The sequence below is a fragment of the Macrobrachium nipponense genome, chromosome 2 (assembly GCF_015104395.2).
Source record: "Macrobrachium nipponense isolate FS-2020 chromosome 2, ASM1510439v2, whole genome shotgun sequence".
NCBI classification, from domain to species: domain Eukaryota; kingdom Metazoa; phylum Arthropoda; class Malacostraca; order Decapoda; family Palaemonidae; genus Macrobrachium; species Macrobrachium nipponense.
In genome coordinates this window covers 57,421,002-57,443,960 of record NC_087201.1, presented here as the reverse complement: position 1 = coordinate 57,443,960, position 22,959 = coordinate 57,421,002, and the positions used below count along the sequence as shown (strand labels likewise).

Here is a 22,959-nt window from a genome sequence, read left to right as displayed (position 1 = left end):
TATACAAATTACTCACCTGATAAGTCCGAGTACAAATCTCTAGGTCAGTAATGAAGTTACGGATAACTTTAGAGAACTCCTTCCTTCGCTTTTTCTCCAATTCCTGATGCTCTCCAGAAAGGCCAAAATCACCAACTTCTGTTCTTGCCTAAAAAAAGAAATATATTGTATTAGAACAATCTTTTTATATAAAACTCAACAATGATGAAAATAATAATAGACTAGCAACCTTAGCAATTGTTCTTTAAGCAGCCACCAGGTCTTTTTATGTAATAAAAAGAAAATTGCATCAATGTTCCTGTTACCCAGCCAAATGTTTTAGTTTGAACTGAGAAACTTGGCTTATATTCTACTATTGACAGACTTTTCATGTAACCATATCACTTCATGAAATCACTTCTTTGCCTTTAAAATTGTTATTATAAATCATATGAGACAACAGTCTTGTGGCCAATTGTAAAATGTCTTTTACTTTTAAAGCAAGCTTCCATAGGAAAGACAGCTCATAGGTCATCAATGGGAAAATGAAGAGGAAAATAGCAAAAGTGACAGATGAATAAACAAATATGTATATATTGTACATGCATATAGAACATGTAAGGGGAAACTAAGCCAGTGACAAAGAGTATAGTAGTAGTAGTACAACCTCATAAATTTGTGACCATGAGCATCAGTAACATTGTCATTGAGACTGTTCTGCAGTTAAACAATAGAAAGAACAGAAACTTATGAAAAAACTTATTGTACAGGGTAGTGACAAGGTGATAGGACAAGTTGATACTAATGTTTTTATTACTATTATTATTTTAAACAGACCTCTAAGCTGATGAATGCACTGGTTTGTAGGGTGCAGTTACTAAGAACGGAACCCCTGCCGATAACCGGGAACTGCTGGTATGAATAGATGGTACTGAATACCTAGCGTAGGCTAGTCTATACAGTGGACCCCCGTATTCGCGTTCTCCGGATTCGCGGGCTCACACATTCGTGGATTTCTCTCGGGAACGTTTCCCTGCATTATTCGCAGAAAATTCGCGCATTCGCGGTATTTTTCTATGAGAAATATCTACAAATTCCTGGTTTTTGTTATCAATTTCATCATAAAATGCACTTTTTGTGATAAAACTATTAAAAAAACCAAGTATGAAAATTTTTAGTGGTTTTTCTTAAGTTTTAACTAACAAAATAGGCTGTTTTTAGTGTTTTTATAGGGGTTCCAAACATTCGCGGATTCTAACTATTCGCGGGGGGGTCTGGTACGCATCCCCCGCGAATACGGGGGGACCACTGTATTCAAGATACGATTTTTCCAACAAACAATAGGATTTTTGGAACCTAACCCCTTCATAAGTAGGACAATACCTGTAGTATGAAAATAAATTACTATAAAAATTGTGCAAGTACATGATGAGACAAGTATCCTTGCTTTGCATCCAACTCTTAAATGTTAAGTAGTAACCATTTCTGGATCATATGTGCAACTGGAAAATTGGAATATACGTATACTATTACAGAAAGAAAAGCAATATACATAAGAAAAATATGGAAAGGGCAAATAGAACAATATTACATTTATTAATATAGTGAAATTTATCATAGTAAAGGTTCACAGGCTGTTAATGAGGAATGTGATCACTACCCAAAACCCCTCTCTAGCCTTACTGGCTGAGAGACGGGGTACTGGCTGCTGATCAATTGGGAGATATTCCTAAGAGGGATAGCAAGGCTATGTGGCAATGTAAATCTATTCATGACCTGAGTGGAAACTGAACAAATGCAATACAGTGGAAAGGTGTCAATAATACTACTAACAAGAACAACATCCATTTTATTTATGAATGTATGTCAAATTAAAAAAGCAAGATCTTACATGTCATCAAAGATATTTTTTCACCTTACATTTTAGTCTTTTACTAACTTAAAATCTTGCGTAACACCAATAAATTTTCAGGTTTACTGTAATTCAAAATGAGGAAGGATGCAGCAATCAAGTTTTTTGCAATAATCATTAAGAATGGAATAAAGTTTCCCATATGACATAAAAACATCAGTAATAATTTTATTTCTGGACTCAGTTCGTGTCGGCCTCTGAAATAATCCTAAGTTCATTATTTCTAGGGTAAATAACCTAATAAATACCAGAGAAAAAATAAAATCAAGAAGATGTCAGTATAACTGACTCGCTCACTCTATAAAAGAAGTGTCGGTATGGTAACAGGGGCGAGTGAGACCACTACCACGAACCCTTTGCCATTTAGAACTTCCCACATCAAAATCTCCCACCTGAGAGAGCCGATCCTAAAGGAGGATGCGCCCGCTACTACTACTAATACCCACGCCAAGCGGAGTGCAGCGCCTCTAGTGGTCATCCTTTTCTTTCAGCTCGTTTCAGGCACACACGTTTTTTCTTCTCTTGTGTCGTGATCGCTATTTTGGATTTATCTCATCATGGAACGCTCTGCTATTGCCGCGGCTAAGTTAAGTACCCGAAAGGTCAAGATTTTGTATTTTTGTCTTCCAGGGACCAGTATTTTCCGTTTTTTAGGTTACATACGGTCACCCGGTTGACTTGTGGCGGCCATGAGCCTGCCTCGTATTGTTAAGATTTCCCAGTCTTCCATACTGGGACGTCTTTCTTCCTTTCATGGGTTCTTATTACGCGTTTCTCTGTTTATTTACATCGTATTATAGAATTTAGGAATTCACAGCCCATACCTTTGTCACCCAGTTATCTCTTTGGTTTAGGTTTTTAGGGCTATAGTGTTTTTCACCAGTCCAGCATCCCAGCTTTTGCTCTTCATTGGCTAAGGCTGGCTCCGAGTAGTCGACTGCTCTTCGGAACGGTTCGTCTTCTCCTGGACTTCTGTCTCTCTCACTCGTGTGTTCCTTCCATTCTTTTACGATGTATGTGTTTATTTTGCCTATTTTTATCTAGTGTTATTTTATTCAGTGTTAGGCTAGCTTTTAGGGCGCCCAGTACCTTAGCTTTATCCTTTGTGTTCATTCACACTTGGTACAGTTGTGTTCATGTGGTCACTAGCCTAGTGGTTGTTGCTTATCGCCTCTTGGTCCACTCTCAATCACGTGTACCACTGGGCGCCCTACCCAGCTCCCTTCCCTCCCTTCCGCGTGGTAAGGGGGGGGCATCTGGCTGGGCTCTCCACGGTTGTCATGGCAACCACCTGAGCGCCTCCCTCCCTCTCTCTCACTCGAGGGGGCTCCTGGGAGCCCCGGCCAGCTGGGAGTCTGGGTGACCACTTGTCGTCTCGGGAACCGGGGAGCTCCGTTGTATAAGGGGGTTGGGGTTGCCCACCCCTCCCTCCGACCGCCTCGGCTCTCTCCGGTGTGTCTCGTTCGCTCTCCCTACCCCACCCCACCTCCCACCTCCTTTTCTCCAACACGGACGGAGCCCCTCCTCACTAGCCGGGGGCCCCTTCGGTTGTTGGAATATAGCTGGCTCTGCCAGCCACCGGGGTAGGGGTCTATTAGTGGTCCCAAAAGCTTGCCTACTACTACCTTCTTTCCGCTACCGGAGAGGAGCTTGCTTCTTTACCCGGGCACCCCTCTAGTAGTCGGAAGGGAGGCATGTCATACTCCCCATATGAAGTATACATGCTTCTTTATATTTTGTTGTTATTTTACTTTAACTGCCTCCTCCGTTCTCCGTCGTGGTTTATATCTATCCTCACTAGGGTTCTCTCACCACTTCTGGTTGATCCCCTTTCCCGTCCCCGGTGTACACCGGAGACTCCAACCAGATTGCCCTAGCGACCACACGTATTACGGCAGAGGGCTAGTTTTGGTATATCTTACATACTCCGGCATGCAACGGAGTTCGTGTTTAGACTGTAAGTGTGTATTCCCGATACTCATGTATCCTTCCACTTACAGGCTACCAATTGCCAGGAACCGGGCTGCAATGCAGTCCTCCAAGACCCCTGTGGCCACGAGAAGTGCAGGACCCACGCCCCGTGCGCCACTACCCATGGCGAACTGATCGTCTGGCACCACGAGGCATGCACCATATGCTACGACCTCGTGAGTCAGCTGTTGGATGGAGTAAGTAGATATCAAGATAGTTACTCCCTCCATCATATATCTCTAGTATATCTTAGTTTTAAGTCTTAGTTATAAGCTGTAGCTCTGCCGTTAGGGACTTCATTGGTACTCTCTTTCAGGCTGCTGCCGTAAAGGAGGTCGCTCTAGCAACCCTGAAGGCTTGGGTGGGCGGCTTCGGCAGGAACGCCGCCAAAGGACAGCCATACATCCTTGACAAGAAGTTGGCTGTCCAGATCTTCCCCGGAGGGAAAGTGACGGGATATGTGGATCCCGCCACAGCAGCTCCAGCCATAGCCTCTATTCAGCGCGAGGTGCAGCAGGCCTTCGTGAACGTGTCAGGCCAGGACATCGTGCCGGACGTCGCCACTTTGGATATTAATATAGAGCCAATGGCAGTAGGTGCTGAGGATTTGTTGGTCGAGGTAGGTACTTCGGGCGCTCAAGGGTTTCCTTTGGGCGCATCTGGATCTTCTCCTGTTCCTTCCTCTTCTTCTTTCCAAGGCTTCACGGGATCTGAGATCCCTACTCCTTCACCTGCTGCTTCTGTGCCTCCTCAAGTAAAAGGACACAGAGAGCAGAAGACCCTCCAGAAGACGACGTCCAAAAAGATGTCGTCTTCCTCCTCACGGAAGTCTTCGGCATCCTACTCCGGAGCAGTGAAGGCTAAGTCTGATTCTTCACATTCGAGAGGGTCGAGAAGCAAAGCTTCTAAGGAGAAGGTCCACGCTCCGACCGAGCCAGTACCGTCTCCTGTTGCTGCCGGAACCACCCCGGTGACACCTGCCGGGATCACGGCACCTAGTGCCTTTGACCCCGCTACCTTCTCGGCAGGTGTCCTACAGCAAGTAGGAGAGATGGTTGGATCGCTTGGGACGAGATTTGAGCAATTGTTTGCTCAACTCTCTAGCAGCATCAACCAGTCAGGTCAATCCATCCAGGACCTCTCCAACCGTGTTTTAGAACACGATAACCGGTTTGCCGGCCTGAACCAGGCCCCTCAGGCAAACTTCCCGGTAGGAGGTACTGGTCTGGTCCAGTTACCGACTCATGATTCTCTTCCGGCTTTCTCTATGAACATTCCTTGGAGGGTAGCAGCTTATGCTCCCTTCAAGGATGGCATGATTTCGATACCGGAGTGTGGAACAAGAAGGATTGAGGACTTCGAGTTCTACCCTCCCGGATTGACTCAGCCTTTCATAGGATATGCCAGGCTAACAGAGACAGCGCTCAATAGGGAGGACAAGATCCCCAGAGAGACTGTCCTGTACACAATGGACCATGCCCAAAGGGAGTGGGTTCACTGTCTGGAGGATTGGGATTGTTCTAATACCAAACTCCAGGCCTTCAAGAGTCCCTTCGTCCAGGCCGTCCCAGTTACCCAACCGGGTCAGCCTTCGACATCGAAAGCTCAGAATCAGCCTATCCTCTTGCTTTCCCCCCAAAACCAACTCTCAACCTACTACACCGTCTCCCCGGCTTTCAATTCCATGTTCGAAAGTCAGGCTTTCCCTACCTTTAATAGGTTTTCAAGGGGAAACAGGGCGAGAGGTAACTTTCGCCAGCGAGGTTCGGGAAGGGCTACCAGCAGGGGTAAGCACTTCAGAGGAGGACGTGGAGGCCATCCCACGCAGCAACAGTGAGGCTCTCCAGGTAGGAGGGAGGCTGTTCCTCTTCCGTCACAGGTGGGGGTTCAGCAAATGGGCACAGAGCATCGTGTCCAAAGGACTAGGTTGGAGTTGGATCAAAGATCCTCCACCAACCAAATCATTTCTTCAACTGCCGTCAAAGGAATTGACAGATTATGCAGAGGAGCTCCTTCAGAAAGGAGTTGTGGCGAGAGTCAGGGATCTAAAATTTCAAGGGCACTTGTTCAGCGTGCCAAAGAAAGGCTCTTCAAAAAGAAAATAATCTTAGACTTGTCCCAGCTAAACTCTTTCATTCGCTGCGACAAGTTCAAAATGCTGACCATCTCGCAGGTACGGACCTTACTTCCCCGTGGGGCCGTCACCACCTCTATCGATCTTACAGACGCATACTATCATATCCCCATCGCGAGGCACTTCCGCCCATACCTAGGTTTCAAACTAGGAGACCAGGCATTCTCTTTCAAAGTGATGCCCTTCGGACTGAATGTAGCCCCCAGGGTATTCACGAAAATAGCGGAAGTAGTAGTCCAACAACTGAGATCACAAGGGATAATGGTAGTAGCGTACCTCGACGATTGGCTGATTTGGGCACCAACCGTCGAGGAATGTCGCAGAGCCACAAAGAAAGTAGTTCAATTTCTGGAACATCTGGGGTTCCAGATAAACAAAACGAAATCCAGATTCACTCCGGAGACTCGTTTCCAGTGGTTAGGCATCCAATGGGATTTATCCTCCTACAATCTGTCAATTCTGGTGGTCAAAAGAAAAGAAATAGCCAAGTCAGTGAGGCAATTCCTCAACAACAAGCAAGCTTCAAGGAGAAACCAGGAAAGAATCCTAGGTTCCCTCCAGTTTGCCTCAGTGACGGACGTCTTTTGAAGGCAAGACTGAAAGATATAAATCGAGTTTGGCGCTCGAGAGCAAATGTCAAATCTCGAGACAAGTTGTCAGTGATTCCACAAATCCTTCGCAACCAACTTCGTCCATGGGCGAAGGTAAAGAACCTGGCCAAGTCAATTCCCCTGCAATATCCTCCTCCGGCGTTAACTATTCACACAGATGCCTCCCTAACCGGTTGGGGAGGATACTCTCAATTCAAGAAAGTTCAGGGGACTTGGTCCACTCAGTTCCGCCAGCTCCACATAAATGTTCTGGAAGCAATGGCAGTATTTCTTACCCTAAAGAAGCTCCTTCCTCCAAAGAAGTCTCATCTAAGGCTAGTTTTGGACAGTGCAGTAGTAGTTCACTGCATCAACAGAGGAGGATCCAAATCCAAACATGTGAACCATGTCATGATAGCCATTTTTTCCCTAGCGAACAGATACAAATGGCATCTATCATCCACCCACTTAGCAGGGGTAAGGAATGTAATAGCTGACGCCTTGTCCCGTTCAGTCCCTCTGGAATCAGAGTGGTCTCTGGACATCAAGTCGTTCCAGTGGATATGCCAGAGTGTACCAGATCTCCAGGTAGATCTATTCGCCTCACAAGCTATGTGGCCCCCAACCTGGACCCTCTGGCCTATGCCACGGACGCCTTGTCAATAGACTGGAATCAGTGGAGGAGGATCTACATCTTTCCTCCAGTGAATCTTCTCTTGAAAGTACTGAACAAACTCAGGACTTTCAAAGGACAAGTAGCTCTGGTTGCTCCAGATTGGCCAAAGAGCAATTGGTACCCCTTGCTACTGGAATTGGGCCTCCGACCTCGACGGATTCCCAACCCCAAGCTGTCTCAATCAGTACAAATGAGGACTGTGTTTGCTTCCTCAGGAATTCTCAAGACCCTAACTTTATGGACTTCATGAAGTTTGCGGCTAAAAAAGATGCAGATATTGACCCCCAAAACATCCTCTTCCTAGAATCAGACAAGAGGGAATCAACTCTAAGACAGTATGATTCTGCTGTCAAGAAGTTGGCATCTTTCCTGAAGGAAACAGACACTACAACCATGACAGTTAACTTAGCCATATCATTTTTCAGGTCTCTGTTTGAGAAAGGTCTAGCAGCTAGCACTATTACTACTAATAAATCAGCTTTGAAGAAAATCTTTCAGTTGGGTTTTCAAATAGACTTAAGGGGGCCGGCCGGAACCCCTATATATGGTGGTATAGGGCAAAAAATGCAAAGTCATGAAAAAATTCATGGAGCTTCATATGGCAATTGAGAATACGTATACGAAATATTTCGTCAAAATTCCTCTTACTTTCGTAGTTACAGGGTAATTAGTAAACATAACTCAATAAGCCTAAAACATTCATCCGTACAAGAAAATGCAATATTTCTTCTGTTATTGTAAATTTTGATAATTATTGGCAAAGAAATTGTGAGAAATGGCATCTGTAGAAATTCCATGGCTCGCAAGAAGCGAGTATCTGAACTCTGGTTCAATCAAGAATCAGTTGGACCATAGACTTCAAGTAGATTACACGTTCGAGTTTCACCTCGTGACATTCACTTGCTTTTTACGTATGTTTATGTATGTTTCGGCAAGAAGTTCATCATGCCAATGAGGAAAAGACAAGGAAAACATCTCGCTAACATACAGACGAAGAAAAATCGCTCAAGTATTATTACAGAATATCATAATATACGCATAGTTAGTGAAGAGAGAGGGGAGGGTTGCCAAGTAATGCCCCCTTCTTGCCTGACAGCACACGTCACACTGTGCCCAAGGCTACGGTCTTTGAGCAAAGAGACCTTCATTTATGATAAATAACATGGTTTTGGTTTTTTAATACCCAAAATGGAATATGAAATTCATAATAATCATGATTTATTAAATTGTCTTTGTAAAAAGAGAGTACACCTTCGAGTTTCACCTTTGGCATTCTCTTGCATTTACGTTTGTTTATCTTTGTTTCGGCAAGAATGTCATCATGCCAAAGAGGAAAATACAAAGGAAAAACACTCTCGCTAACATACAGAAGAAAATTCGCTGTAATAAGCCGAGTTAGTGAAGGGGAGAGAGGGGGTTACGTAGGAAGGTGTGCCCCATCTTGCCTCAAGCAGTGCCCCAGGCTACGATATATGAGGAAAGGGATCATCATTTATGATTAAATTATGATAAATCAAATAGTTTTGGTTTATTAATACACAAAAAAGAAATATACATTCATAAGAATCATTATTTATTAACATTGTCTTTATAGAAATACGAAGGAAAACTTTGAACGCCCATATCTCAAAACTATACTTATTGACCTTCAAAATCTATCTCCTCACTTAGTTTTAAAGCTATAACATTGGAATTTGGTATATAACTCAGAACGACATTATAGAACAATCAAATAGAGCCCTTTTTTCCAATTTTTGTTTCCTTTTTTTTTTTTTTTTTTTTTTTTTTCCCTCGTGATTTATAGGGTTTATTTTTTTACCATATTGAAAAATTCATATCTAGCAAAAAAATGACTTTTAGAAAAAAAACTCTCCATTTGATTGGAGGTCGACATCAGGTCTATATATGATAGTAATCCCAGGTCTTAATATTAAATATCAAGGGATGAGATAGAATTTGAAAAATGGTTATTTTCGGGATAAATTGCCCTGGCGTCACAAAACCGAAGGTCAGAGGCGAAAATCATATGCGGTTTGGAGATGTCCCAAGTCACCTTATTAAGTGGTATGAATGTCAAAGTCCTGTCGTTAAAAAACGGCATTAGCCAGCCGGCCCCCTTAACAGAATCTTACTTTACGTCTATTCCCAAAGCCTGTGCTAGACTTAGACCTTCTGAAAGACCTACTTCAGTTTCATGGTTTTTAAATGACGTCCTCAAACTAGCCTCAGACACTGACAACTCGTCTTGCACATTTATAATGTTACTTAGAAAGGCGCTATTTTTACTAAGCCTGGCCTCAGGGGCCAGAATTTCAGAACTGTCGGCTCTATCCAGAGATACGGGTCATGAGGAATTTCTCCCTTCAGGAGAAGTTTTGCTTTTCCCGGATCGCAGTTTTTAAGCTAAAAAAGAGGATCCTCTAGCAAGGTGGGCACCTTGGAATGTCATCCCTCTTCCCCAGGATCCCTCTCTCTGTCCAGTAATGACCTTAAGAGCCTTTCTGTCTCGGACATCTTCTAGATCCTCAGGGCCTCTCTTTATGAGAGAAAGAGGTGGTACCTTATCAGTAAAAGGAATCAGACAGCAGATCCTTTACTTCATTAAACAAGCCAATCCTGAATCATTCCCAAAAGCACATGATATCAGGGCAGTAGCTACCTCTATTAACTATTTCCAACATATGAATTTTGATGATCTTAAGAAATATACTGGATGGAAATCACAGAGTCTTCAAGCGCCACTATTTGAAGTCCTTGGAATCCTTAAAACTTTCAGCAGTGGCAGCAGGAAACATAGTTTCCCCTGACTCTGCACAGTAGTTATAGTTGAAGATCCAGGTCTCCTTTCTACCTACCTTGTTTAACATCCCTCACCCTACTGCTATGCTCTACATGGTCCTCTAGCCTTAGCCGCTAGGATGATATTGGTGGAATGTCCCTTATTTTTTTGCTAGGGACATCCACATACTGTACATATAAATGTGCTTCAGTGTTTCTACCCTTATTTTTATGCTAGGGTAGAACACAATAACTTTTGTATATTTTGTATATAATAGTCTAGTTTTAGTGAATCTTTTTGAATAGTTGTTCTGATGCCATTGTACTAAGCTATGCTTTGCCCTTTATAATATTAAGCTAGTTTTAAGTACCTTTATATTATAAATTTTGTATCATAACTTTTGATTCACTTATATTATATTCTAATTTTATTTTATTGTTTCATTAAGACCCTCCATTGTCATCTTGTGCTGTTTCTCTGGTACTATTTCACAGGCCGACACGAACTGAGCCCAGAAAAGGGATTTTGACGAAGGAAAAATCTATTTCTGGGCGATGGGTTCGTGTCGCCCTGTGAAATAATCCTTAAGTTCATTATTTCTAGAGTAAATAACCTAATAAATACCAGAGAAAAAATAAAATCAAGAAGATGTCAGTATAACTGACTCGCTTACTCTATAAAAGAAGTGTCGGTATGGTAACGGGCGAGTGAGACCACTACCACGAACCCTTTGCCATTTAGAACTTCCCACATCAAAATCTCCCACCTGAGAGAGCCGATCCTAAAGGAGGATGCGCCCGCTACTACTACTAATACCCACGCCAAGCGGAGTGCAGCGCCTCTAGTGGTCATCCTTTTCTAAAGATGTCCATCTTGGGCTGCAGGGTGGGTAAAAGAGGGGTGGGTTTCACAGGGCGACACGAACCCATCGCCCAGAAATAGATTTTTCCTTCGTCAAAATCCCTTTTTTGTAGTTTGCATGCCTACCACAAAGTCATAGATTCAAACCACAAAGTCATGGATTAAGTGAATTTTTTGACTACCACAGTGATAAAAGGATCTGTCATTCAAAAGTGAACCCCAAGCTCAAATAATCTCAACATTTAAACATGCTTCTCGGTTGTTTACATTAACCACTCTGGTATTATGACTTTGAAAGAGCTACCTGTATTGTATTAATGTCAAGTCATTTTTTTAGTAATTAGTCCATATATTGCAAGAAAGGAAAAAGTTGAAGGACATTTAGTGGGAAAAAATCCAGCAACATCTAGGAATCCTTCCCCTAGTACAAACAGTGCTTAATCCTATAAATTGCATTACCTTTATGTCATCTCTGAAACTTTTTCTTGCATTGACTTCTGCTAATACAGCTGATGATAGCCTTTCTTGTAGACACTTCAATTTCTCTATTAGGTTGTACACTGAGCGAAGATGTGTCCGTAAGTGCTGTCAATTAAGAAAAATATGATTGGCAAAAACTCATAATTAAAAGTAGATTTAATAAATACCATGTAAATTTTATGCAATTTAAACAGAGAATCACCTACAAGTTGCACACATACTGTTCTAGAAACAGCAGCTCCAAAACCATTTAAATATTTAAATTATTTTAATATTTTGAATAATAGATGTGACACTTGTGTTTTACATAATTAAATAAAATTCATTACTTGCCTAAGAATCAAAGATACTATAAGATTTCTTTTACACTAAAACCCAATAATTTAAGGCTGCCTTCACTCTCAAAAGGAAGAATCATACTAAATATCACACCCCTCTACTGGCAAAAAATAATAATTCCTGGGGTGCCTGAAATCTATACGGTTTTGTTAAGATTGCTCCTGAGAACTTCACTATTTCTTACATTTCCTTAATACTGACAGTTCTTTTTTGCTGTTTTAGCCTATTTAGATTATGGTTTTTCCTAAGTTAAACTTAAAATATATTAGCTGTTACTTATATAAACTTCACCGTGAGTGTCTGAAGCTTTACGGCTGCTGCTGATGCTACTACTCTTATCATAGGTCTCCTTTTATAATCTGAACTTGCTCTTTATTTGCAAAAAATCAGTACTTTTCATACCAATTTCAGAATAGTGTCTTAATTAGAATCAATCATGATATCTTGGCAGCTTAATCATTGTTTTGCTTGATAGATGTTCACTGTTCTTTTCTTGCATTTCAAGATAATGTCAAATAATTGCAGACAAAGTGATGTGTTTTGCATATTCATAAAATTTTCTATTTTTTTTTCTGAGCAGTTCATTATAATTACAGTCCATGTTCTCAAGCTGTTATTGTAATTATCACATGAAGGATTTATGATTAGTATTGCACTCAAGACTTATTTTACCTAACGGAATTTTGAAATAGAATTGATAATAGTATTTGGTTTTGTAGTCTACTTTAACCATTTCAGCCCTCTTAAAGTGAGCAGTTATGCTTTTGTTAAAATTTGAATCCAGCAGACCTAATGAGAGGTTCAATATTAGCTTTGCAGTTGTATCCACCTTCCCTCATTTCAGTCCCTTTCATTTCACACCATATTTTAATGAAATTCACGAGAATTTTTTCAAATAACTTGAATGTTAAATAAGTGATGAACTGTCAACTTATCAGGCTTTAGCTCATTGAGTTGGGAGATTACTCGTCCACAGGATTTCATGAAGGAAAATACTGATATTATTCTCTGATCTCCCCAGCCCAATTCATTTCCATGCAATTCTGGCCATGTTTGAGTTCATGAGGTTGTATGATACTGATACCAATTAGCAACATTTATCAGGCCTAGGTCTTAGAGGAGCAATGTAACATTTGTTGTCCTCGGAATGTCGTGAGGAAAGGTGATACTGCTAAAATGTGACCTACCCAGCCCTATAAGTCTCCCTGTAATTCTGACCATCCTTGAAATGGAGGATGATGATGAAGCTGCTGTTGACAATATTAAGTATCAAGTGATAGACTGACTCATTAGAGGCGTCATTTCATTGACATTATATTTTTGCAAGTACATACAATAACATCGCAAGCCAATTGCTTGACTGCTCATCACTAGCAAAATGCTCTATCTTCAACTCACTGTGATAAGTGCCAAAAAATATTATAGATTTATTTTTGTACCATGTGTATGTGCATGTCATCTGCTTATCAGGGGATTTTTTTTAATTGATAACCATAAAATCTGCCTAGTCAGAAGGTTAGGTTAATATTTAATGTAGCCTGAACTGCAGTATTAAATACCTAATTTTCATAATGGTTTAGTGATGATGCAACTCTTGGGGACAGCGCCGTTATTTCCTGTCTACCTAAGAAAGAAGGCCTTATTTGCTACATGATATCAGTAGAGGTGATATGTTATTTGTGGAGGGTACAGAGACTTGTCCCACTCCTACTGGCAACAAAATACTAATAGTACTAGTAGAAAGCATTTTAACTCTTTTGCTTACCAATGTCAGATATAAATGTCATCCAAGTTTAAGTCCTTCACAAAAAAGAAAAAATGCACAAACCAGCAAACAAGACAAGACAAGACAAGACAAGACAAGACAAGACAAGACAAGAGAGAGAGAGAGAGAGAGAGAGAGAGAGATTTGTATGCATATTTCTGGGTTCGACTGTGTCGGCCGGTGAAATGGTCCTGTAGCACGCATTTCTAGGTATAAATAGATTCTAAATATACCAGAGAAAAAGCTAAAATGGAATGCTGAAGTTACTACCCTCAGCTCGATCACCCAAGGGCGTCGGTATAAGCACTAGGGCGAGTGGAGGCCACTATCACAGGACTTCTGCCAATTAGAAGATTGCTTTCAAAGTCCCTCACAAGGCAAGAGCCGTTACAAGGACTACCACATCTACCTTCCGCTCGCTACTACTACCACCCACGCCCGGCATCTTCATTCCTGTAATTAGCGCATTGCTTTCCGCAAGTGTCTCTCATTGCTCCCCTTTGTGTGTTTTTTGTCGAAGCTATGTCTGCTGCTGAGCTCCCAGCTTCTTCATCCAAGTTGAGTATTCCATTTTACGTTTTGGTAATTCGTGTGGTCATGATGCATTCCCTTTTTAGCCCTTAGTTCTCGCGAACCAGGGTGACGCTCTTTCATTCGCCATCTTGGGTGCATCTTCAGACGCCTGCGTTCTTTCCCTTTGTTTGATTATGATTATATTTGCTCACGGTTTAGTTTTTACTGTTTTTTCGTATTCCCATGCATTTTCATAACTCCTGCCATTTCTGGAGTTCTGATTTTACGTTATTTATTTATACAACGTAGGCTCTAACGTGCTCCTCTGGGGTCTTTAATTTATTGTTTATTTCACCCTCTAGCCTTTGGCTTTCTCCTCAGTCCCTCAGGAGCATGTTCGTTCCCCTTCGTACGTATTCTTTATTATGTATTATTATATGTGTGTGTAGCGTACGTATTTGGGCTTCCAGTTAGCCTATTGTCCGCTACCATTGTAGAAAGGGCGATTCCTCTCTCTCTCTCGCGATTTTATGCATGCATGCTTTATTGTTTTTTCAATGTTAGCCAGCTATGCACTCGATTTTATGCACATTTATGATTTTCATATCAATGTGAGGTTGGAAGTTTTGCTCTCCTTCCCTGGCTTACCCGACCAGGCCTAGGCTAGGTTTTGGAAGGTAGGCCAGGTGACCCTACCCCTCTACCCCTTAGGCCCTCCATTATCATCCCCTGCCTGCACTACGGTGCTCGCTGGGAGGACAATCCAGGATAGAGAGTCCCTCTCTTGTCATGTTTGTTGGGCCTAAACCCTCCCTACTTGACCAGATCGAAATTTTGATTTTGGAGGGTTTTGTTGGGTTCCTACCATCCACGTCATGACGTCCTTGGAGGCCTAACTAGCCTACCTGACTGGATCTGTACCAATCTCGGAGGGTTAGGCTAGGTCCCTGCTGGGTATATCCTTTTTCACCTTATTGTCCCCTTTGCAATTCTTCCAGTGATGCCTCATTATTGTATTATGTTTATTATATTGTTTTGTTGTGTTTTGCCTTGGCCTTGCCTCCTTTAGGGTGCCAGCTGGCCTACCGCCTCCTGTCCCCTTTAGTAGTAGGCTAGTACAGCTTACCGTAAGGTGGTGATCACTGATCGGTTGCTGTGGCCAGGCGTTCACAACTTGACCACTCCCCTAGACCCCCCCCCCCCCCCCCCACCGGTCCTGTCCGGCGCTGCCTACTAGCTCGCGGTGCAAGTAATCCTACCAATGAACGGCCGCTAGAGTATCCTTCCTTCCGATGGGGGGAGGGATGGGTTAGAGGGGAGTGGTTACTTGTGGTTGGTGTAATCTCCTTTATATGTCTCCAGGCCCACATGTCCGCTGGTCAGGTAGGGTCTACCATCACACCAGCCAACAGGCTATGCACCGGATTGTACGTTTTTACTGCTCCGCCGCTCAGTTGTCTCTTCTCCCTGTTGTCTCCGCCTCCCCACTCACGTGGGAAAGGATTTGGGCTTAGAATTGCGTTTCTAGTCACCTTAGAATCGCTTCTCTCCCCCGATGCGTTCAGGTTCAGGCCTAGGTCTTACCTTTCCCCCTGTTCCGCTCGTATCAGCCCGTCTCTGTCGGTGTTACTTTATGATAACGGGATTATGAGACTCCGGAGTAGGCAAGCCTTTAAGGGATTGCATCAGATTTATTAAATGTTATTCAAATGTATATTTCATTAACCTCTGTAGGTATATCTCCGGACCCGTAGGGTTCCGACGTAGTGTGGTCTACCATCAGACTCGCCAGGTAAAAGATACCAGAGTTTATTATACCATAGTTTCCGTCGCTCAGTTTTCCGTCTTCTTTGCTATCACTGTTTCCCATTTCGGTGGGGACAGTAAGGGGTTCAGATATGCGACTATACGTTAATTTGTTGCTCTTCTGATTAGGCACGGTCAGATTCAGGATTAGGTCTTACCTTCTCTCTCTGTTCTGCTCGTATCAGACCCCATACACTGGTTATAGCTTTACTACCCCGAAGATGGACTCCAGAGCAGGGGGAGACACCCAGAGCTTTTTCTTTTATTCATTCAGTGAGTTGAAATCATTCAGTGAGTTAAAATCATGAACCGATATTTCCTTTAGACTCAAATATCTGGTTAAAGTGCATGCTGCTACCGGAGTTAACTCCGGCGCTTTACTTATAATACTCATTTGACCTTTCAACTTATAGATGGTCCGCTGCCAGGTAGAGGGTTGCTCCGCCACCCTCGTCAAGCCATACGGACATATAGTCTGCAGATCCCACGCAAACTGCGCCATCCAGCTGGAGGACTACCTGGTCTGGCACCCGGACCCCTGCACTGTGTTACGAGATGGTTGCTATCATCTCTGACGAGTCTGTAAGTAATGTTCTCACTTCGTCATTTCCGTGAAATTTCTGCTATACGTCAACCTTATGAAATTTCTTTGACTTGCAATCCCCCGGATGGGATACTAATTCGAAAATTTTTTACAGGCTAGTTTGGCGCTCCAGACGGAGACCAAAGCGTCCCTGAAGTCCTGGGTGGGAGGATTCGGCAGGAATGCCAAACCTGGACAGCTCTGTGCTCCTGCTGTACCCGGGAGCCATGGCTACGACGGCTGTTCCTGCGTAAGTGGCGGATCCTATCATCAAGGGCATCCATCTGGAGACGCTACCCCTTCCGGAGGACCAAGAAGGCTTGTGTGACCTGGTGGCAGAGGAGGTTGTGGCCATCGGCCTCCACCACGAACCGATGGCCACCGAGGATCAGGAGGTAGGTAGGGAGGTAAGTGAGGCAGGTAGTCTCCCCTTTAGCCCCACTCCTTCTTCCCCTTCCTTCCAGGGCTTTTCTTCTGAGTCCGCTCCCTCTTGGGATAGATCGACCTCGGTCATTCCTAGAGTTAAGGTTTGGAAGACAAGATCCCTTCCGAAGGGATCCAAACCTGCTCCGGCTGGTTCTGCTAAGTCGTCCTCAGCCCCCAAGCCGTCGACCTCTACTCCCAAACCCCCCCCCCCCCCCCCCCCCCCCCCGTCTTCCAAGGCTTCTCCCCCTCCCAAGGGGTCGAGAGCCAAGACCTCCAGAGCCAAGCCGACGGAGTCCGGCTTTGACCAGGAGGCGCTCGCTAATCTTCTTATGATGAAGATGAGCGAAGTAGTAAATACCAAGCTTGAGTCAGTGTCCACTCGACTCGCTTCAGGCCTGGAGACCTTGGGTCAGTCAATACTGTCCCTGACCCAGAGGATCAGAGCCCAGGAGGAATTAGTGTCTGGAATCCTCCAGTCTGGGACCTCGGCACAGACAGTGACAGTACCGGACGCGTCAAAGCTGCCGCCATTTGACAACAGTAACCCGTGGCGGTTAGCTTTGCATGCCCCGTATTCGGATGGGAAACTGACGATTGAAGGTTGCGGAACCCGACAGGTAGAAGACTTCGAGTTCTTTCCGGAGGGCCTCCAGTTTCCGTTCCCGGGTTATGCTAGACTAGCAGAAGATGTGCTAGTCAGGGTAGACAAGGTCCCGAAAGAGACCGTCATCTACCCTAGGGACCAGGCCCAGGCTGCATGGGTTCGCACCCTTACAGAATGGGAATGTGACAATACGAAGTTAACACCCCATAAAGGTAGCTTCACAATGTTTGTGACCCCGCAAGGAGTTCCGTCTCCTTGCACTTCAAAAGTCGCAGAATTGACTCTACAGGCAGCGGTAGAGGATAAGCCCTTACCTCTATTAAAAGAGACAGAGGCTACCTCCTTACTCTTCCCCGGAGATGTAAAGTTTTGGACTGACGCTCCGGCTACGTTCACGGTAGGCAAACTCGACCCGGAGTGTGCCTCCACCCTGTTCGCCGAGAAGCTACCTAGAATTCCGGACCCCTTGGTCAAAGCGGAATTCGAAGCTATATGCAGACTGAGTAGGTCGATTAACTCAGTCACCTCGGCTGAGTTGATCTCTACGACGTTCGCCGATGAGGCTCTTTTTCGAGTCCACACGAAGTCTCTATTACAGGCCTTCCAGTCGGACACTTTATTGTGGCTAGGCGAGCCTGCAGGAAGCATGTCTTTCCGAATGCTTCCATAAGGCACGAGCCGAACAAACTTATAGTCTTCAATCTGGGGTGCCAACCTGTTCCCTGAAGATGCAGTCAACAACATCTTCAGTGAGGCGGCTAGAGCCAAACAGAATCTTCTTGTCCGTTGGGGACTTCCTTTCAAAAGGAAGTTTGACACCCCTGGACCCCAATCCACACCTAGGAAGAGGCCAAGGAAATTCCATCCTTACCAGCCCTCTCATCCTCAGACGGTTGTCCAGGCGGTCCCTGTCTCCCAGGTTGGTAAGCCTTCAACATCCAAGGCTCACCCACAACAGCAGTCTGTCTTGGTCCAGACTTGGTCCAGACTCCTCCGGCCCAGCAACCCTCAACCTCCACAACCTTGGTGACCTCCCCAGCCTTCAACGCCTCCTACGAGTCGCGAGGAGCATTTCGCGGCTACAGTAGGCATGCTGAAAGTAGCAGAGCCAGAGGTGCCTTCCGGCAGAGAAGTGGCTCTAAAAGCAGGGGTTTCAGGGGAGGCAGAGGAAGTAGAACTGCAACCAACCAGTGAGAGCATGCAGATGGGCAGGAGACTATATCTCTTCCGGGACCATTGGACCTTCAGTCCGTGGGCCCACAGCATTGTTTCGAAAGGTCTAGGGTGGAAATGGGAGAAAGGGCCTCCTCCACCAGTCAGTTTTCACCAGACTCCAATGACGGACCTGCTAGACTATGCCAAAGATCTCCTCCAAAAGAAGGCAATAAAGAAAGTCAAACGCCTAAAGTTTCAAGGACGTCTGTTCAGTGTACCAAAGAAGGACTTGGACAAACGAAGAGTGATTCTTGACTTGTCCCGTCTCAACTCATACATTCAATGCGACAAGTTCCGCATGCTGACCGTCTCGCAGGTGCGGACCTTACTTCCCCGTGGGGCCGTCACCACCTCTATAGATCTTACAGACGCTTACTATCATGTTCCGATAGCAAGAAATTTCTCTCCGTACCTAGGCTTCAAGCTAGGAAAACAGGCTTACTCATTCAGAGTCATGCCATTCGGGCTCAACATAGCGCCCAGAATATTCACCAAATTAGGAGAGACAATAGTTCAAGAACTAAGAGCTCAAGGGGTAATGTTAGTAGCTTACCTAGATGACTGGCTCATTTGGGCAACCAACGACGAGGAGTGTTGCAAAGCAACAGCCAAAGTAATAGAATTTCTAGAGTATCTGGGTTTCAAGATAAACAAGGAAAAATCTAGGCTCGTTCCGGCTTCCCGCTTTCAATGGCTGGGAGTACAATGGGACCTAAACTCGCACAAACTACCTCCCCCATCCAAGAAGGTCAGAGAGATAGCGAAGGCTACGAGACAGTTTCTCAAGAACAAAAAGGCTTCTCATCGTACCCAAGAGAGAATTCTAGGTTCACTGCAGTTTGCCTCGATAACGGACGTCCTGTTAAAAGCCAGGCTGAAGGATATCAATCGAGTCTGGCGAAAGAGAGCCAACGTCGAGCAGTTGGGGGTTACTCACAATACAAGAAAGTTCAAGGAACGTGGTCAAAGATGTTCCGCCAGTTCCACATCAATGTCCTAGAAGCAATGGCCATTTTTCTGACTTTAAAACGTCTGGCTCCAGCCAAAAACGTTCATATAAGGTTAGTCTCGGACAGCACAGTGATAGTCCATTGCATAAACAGAGGAGGAGGCTCCAGGTCGAGCAAAGTACACCATGTAATGATTGCAATTTTCTCGTTAGCGACGAAAAATCATTGGTACCTGTCAGCTACTCATCTGGCAGGAGTGAGAAATGTCATCGCAGACTCACTATCCAGGAGCGGAGTCTGAGTGGTCCCTGGACATGAAGTCATTCCACTGTATTTGCAATCAAATCCCGGGCCTTCAAGTAGACCTGTTCGCCACGGAGTCCAATCACAAACTTCTGTGTTACATGGCTCCCAACCTGGACCCTCTAGCTTACGCCACAGATGCGATGTCCATAGACTGGAACAGTTGGCAGAAAATTTAACTATTTCCACCAGTAAATCTCCTGATGAAAGTCCTGCACAAACTCAGATCTTTCAAGGGACAAGTAGCATTGGTCGCACCCAACTGGCCGAAGAGCAACTGGTTCCCTCATCTGCTAGAATTGAATCTCCATCCCAGATGGACCCCCTGTCCGGAACTGACCCAAGTAGTACAAACTCGGATTGTGTCAGCTTCCTCAAGAATTCTGAGTGCCCTAACTTTATGGACTTCATGAAGTTTGCAGCCCAAAAGGATGCTAGTATCGATCCACTAAATATCTTGTTTATAGAATCTGATAAAAGAGAGTCAATGCTCAGACAGTATGATTCTGCAGTGAAGAAATTGGCCATCTTTCTAAAAGAATCAGTTGTCCAAAAGATGACTACGAATCTGGCAATTTCATTCTTTAGAACCCTATTTGAGAAAGGTCTAGCTGCTAGTACCATTACTACAACCAAATCTGTCTTAAGGAAGATTTTTCAGCTTGGCTTTAACATGGATTTGACTGATTCGTACTTCTCTTCAATTCCGCGAGCATGTGCCCGTCTGAGACTAGTAGACCGCCCTCATATAGTCTCCTGGTTTTTAAATGACGTACTTAAATTTGCCTCAGGCACTGACAATGATTCATGCTCATATATAACCCTTCTCAGGAAAACATTATTCTTACTGAGTCTGGCGTCAGGCGCCAGAATATCTGAACTGTCGGCTCTCTCTAGAGACCCAGACCACGTCGAATTCCTTCTGTCGGGTGAAGTGCTACTATCCCCGGATCGGAAATTCTTGGCCAAGAATGAAGACCCACAAAACAGATGGGCTCCCTGGAAAATTGTTCCTCTTACGCAAGACACATCATTGTGTCCTGTCGTCACTCTTAAATCCTATCTGGCCAGGACTTCCAAAAAGTCTTCAGGTCCCCTTTTTATTAGAGAGAAAGGCGGTACAATTTCCTTGAAAGGTATTAGACAACAAATCCTTTATTTTATTAAACAAGCCAATCCGGATTCAGTTCCGCACGTCTATGATATCCGAGCAGTGGCTACCTCGATTAACTATTTTCACAATATGAACTTCGAGGACCTGAAGAAATATACGGGTTGGAAATCTCCGGCAGTATTTAAACGCCACTATCTCAAGAATCTAGAGGCCCTTAACCCTCTTACGCCGACTGGACGTATTTTACGTCAACATTTTTTGTCTCCCGTGTGCCGACTGGACGTATTTTACGTCGACTTACAAAAGTTTTTTTTTAAATTTGTGGAAAAATACTTATAGGCCTACCAACCTAAAACTTTTGAATCAGGCGCCTTGGGGGATGCTGGGAGTTCACGGATCAAGGTGTTGTTTTGTTTACAATCGTTACGCAGGCGCGCAAGCGCGAATTTCTTTCTTGCCACACTAAAAAGTATATGTGACACATCTCGGAAATTATTTCGTCACTTTGACATAATTTTTGTACCATTGTAAATTGGCCGTTACATGAAGTATTATATATGAAAATGTCTGCATTTTTATGTAGAATACAACAATAAAATACTCATGATTGTAGCTTTTATCAGTTTTGAGATATTTTCATATAAATAACGACAATTGCCAAAATTTCAACCTTCGGTCAACTTTGACTCTGCCGAAATGGTCGAAAAACGCAATTGTAAGCTAAAACTCTTATATTTTAGTAATATTCAATCATTTACCTTCATTTTGCAACTAATTGGAAGTCTCTAGCACAATATTTCGATTTATGGTGAATTTATGAAAAATCTTTTTCCTTACATCCATGCGATAACTCTTCCGAAAAAAATCATACATGCGATTGTGGTAATGTTTGCACCATTTTAAAATTAGCCGTTATATAGTTTTATATATGGAAATGTGCACAATTTTATGCACAATACAACTAAAAACAACCCATGGTTGTAGCTTTTATCAGTTTTGAGATATTTTCATATAAATAACGATAATTGCCAAAATTTCAACCTTCGGTCAACTTTGACTCTACCGAAATGGTCGAAAAACGCAATTGTAAGCTAAAACGCTTATATTCTAGTAATATTCAAGCACTTACCTTCATTTTGCAACAAATTGGAAGTCTCTAGCACAATATTTTGACTTATGATGAATTTATGAAAAAAATAAAATTTTCTTTACGTCCGGGCGGTAACTCTTCCGAAAAAATCATACGTGCGATTGTGGTAATGTTTGCACCATTTTAAATTAGCCGTTACATAAAGTTTTATATATGAAAAGGTGCGCAATTTCATGTAGAATACAACAAAAAAAATTGAAGGTTGTAGCTTTTCTCATTTTTGAAATATTTGCATATAAATCACGATAAATAGAAAAAAAACCATGTTCGGTCAACTTTGACTCTACCGAAATGGTCGAAAAACGCAATTGTAAGCTAAAACTCTTACAGTCTAGTAATATTTAGTCATTTATCTTCATCTTGAAACAAATTCGAAGTCTTTAGCAAAATATTTAGATTTATGGTGAATTTAAAAAAAAATCTTTCCTTCCCTCCGCGCGCGGATTCTTTGCCACAAATCTCCGAAATGCGTACGTACCATTCTCGGAATATTTGCTCCGTTTCATATTAGGCATTTCATAGTTTTATATATGAAAATGTGCGCAATTTCATGTAGAATAAAACGAAAAATATTTGAAGGTTGTAGCTTTTCTTATTTCCGAAATAATTGCATATAAAAGATATATATATAAAAAAATTCGACATTCGGTCAACTTTAACTCGTCAGATATGGTCGAAAACTGCAATTGTAAGCTAATCCTCTTACAGTATAGTAATATTCAATCATTTGTCTTCATTTTGAAAGAAATTGGAAGTCTCTAGGACAATATTTAGATTTATGGTGAATTTTTGAAAAAAATATTTGTTTA

The 22,959-nt window shown here is 43.2% G+C and overlaps 1 protein-coding gene across 1 annotated transcript in view; it reads right to left on the bottom strand.

Moving 5' to 3' along the window:
* The window catches only part of LOC135220603 (gamma-tubulin complex component 3 homolog), a 269,457-nt gene that overhangs the window by 10,156 nt on the left and 236,342 nt on the right, over positions 1–22,959 (bottom strand). The window contains exons 15-16 of the mRNA XM_064257896.1: positions 11,362–11,487; positions 17–148 (exon numbers count right to left, since the gene is read on the bottom strand). Coding sequence (XP_064113966.1) covers positions 17–148; positions 11,362–11,487 — 258 coding nt within the window. The remainder of the gene's footprint in view (positions 1–16; positions 149–11,361; positions 11,488–22,959) is intronic.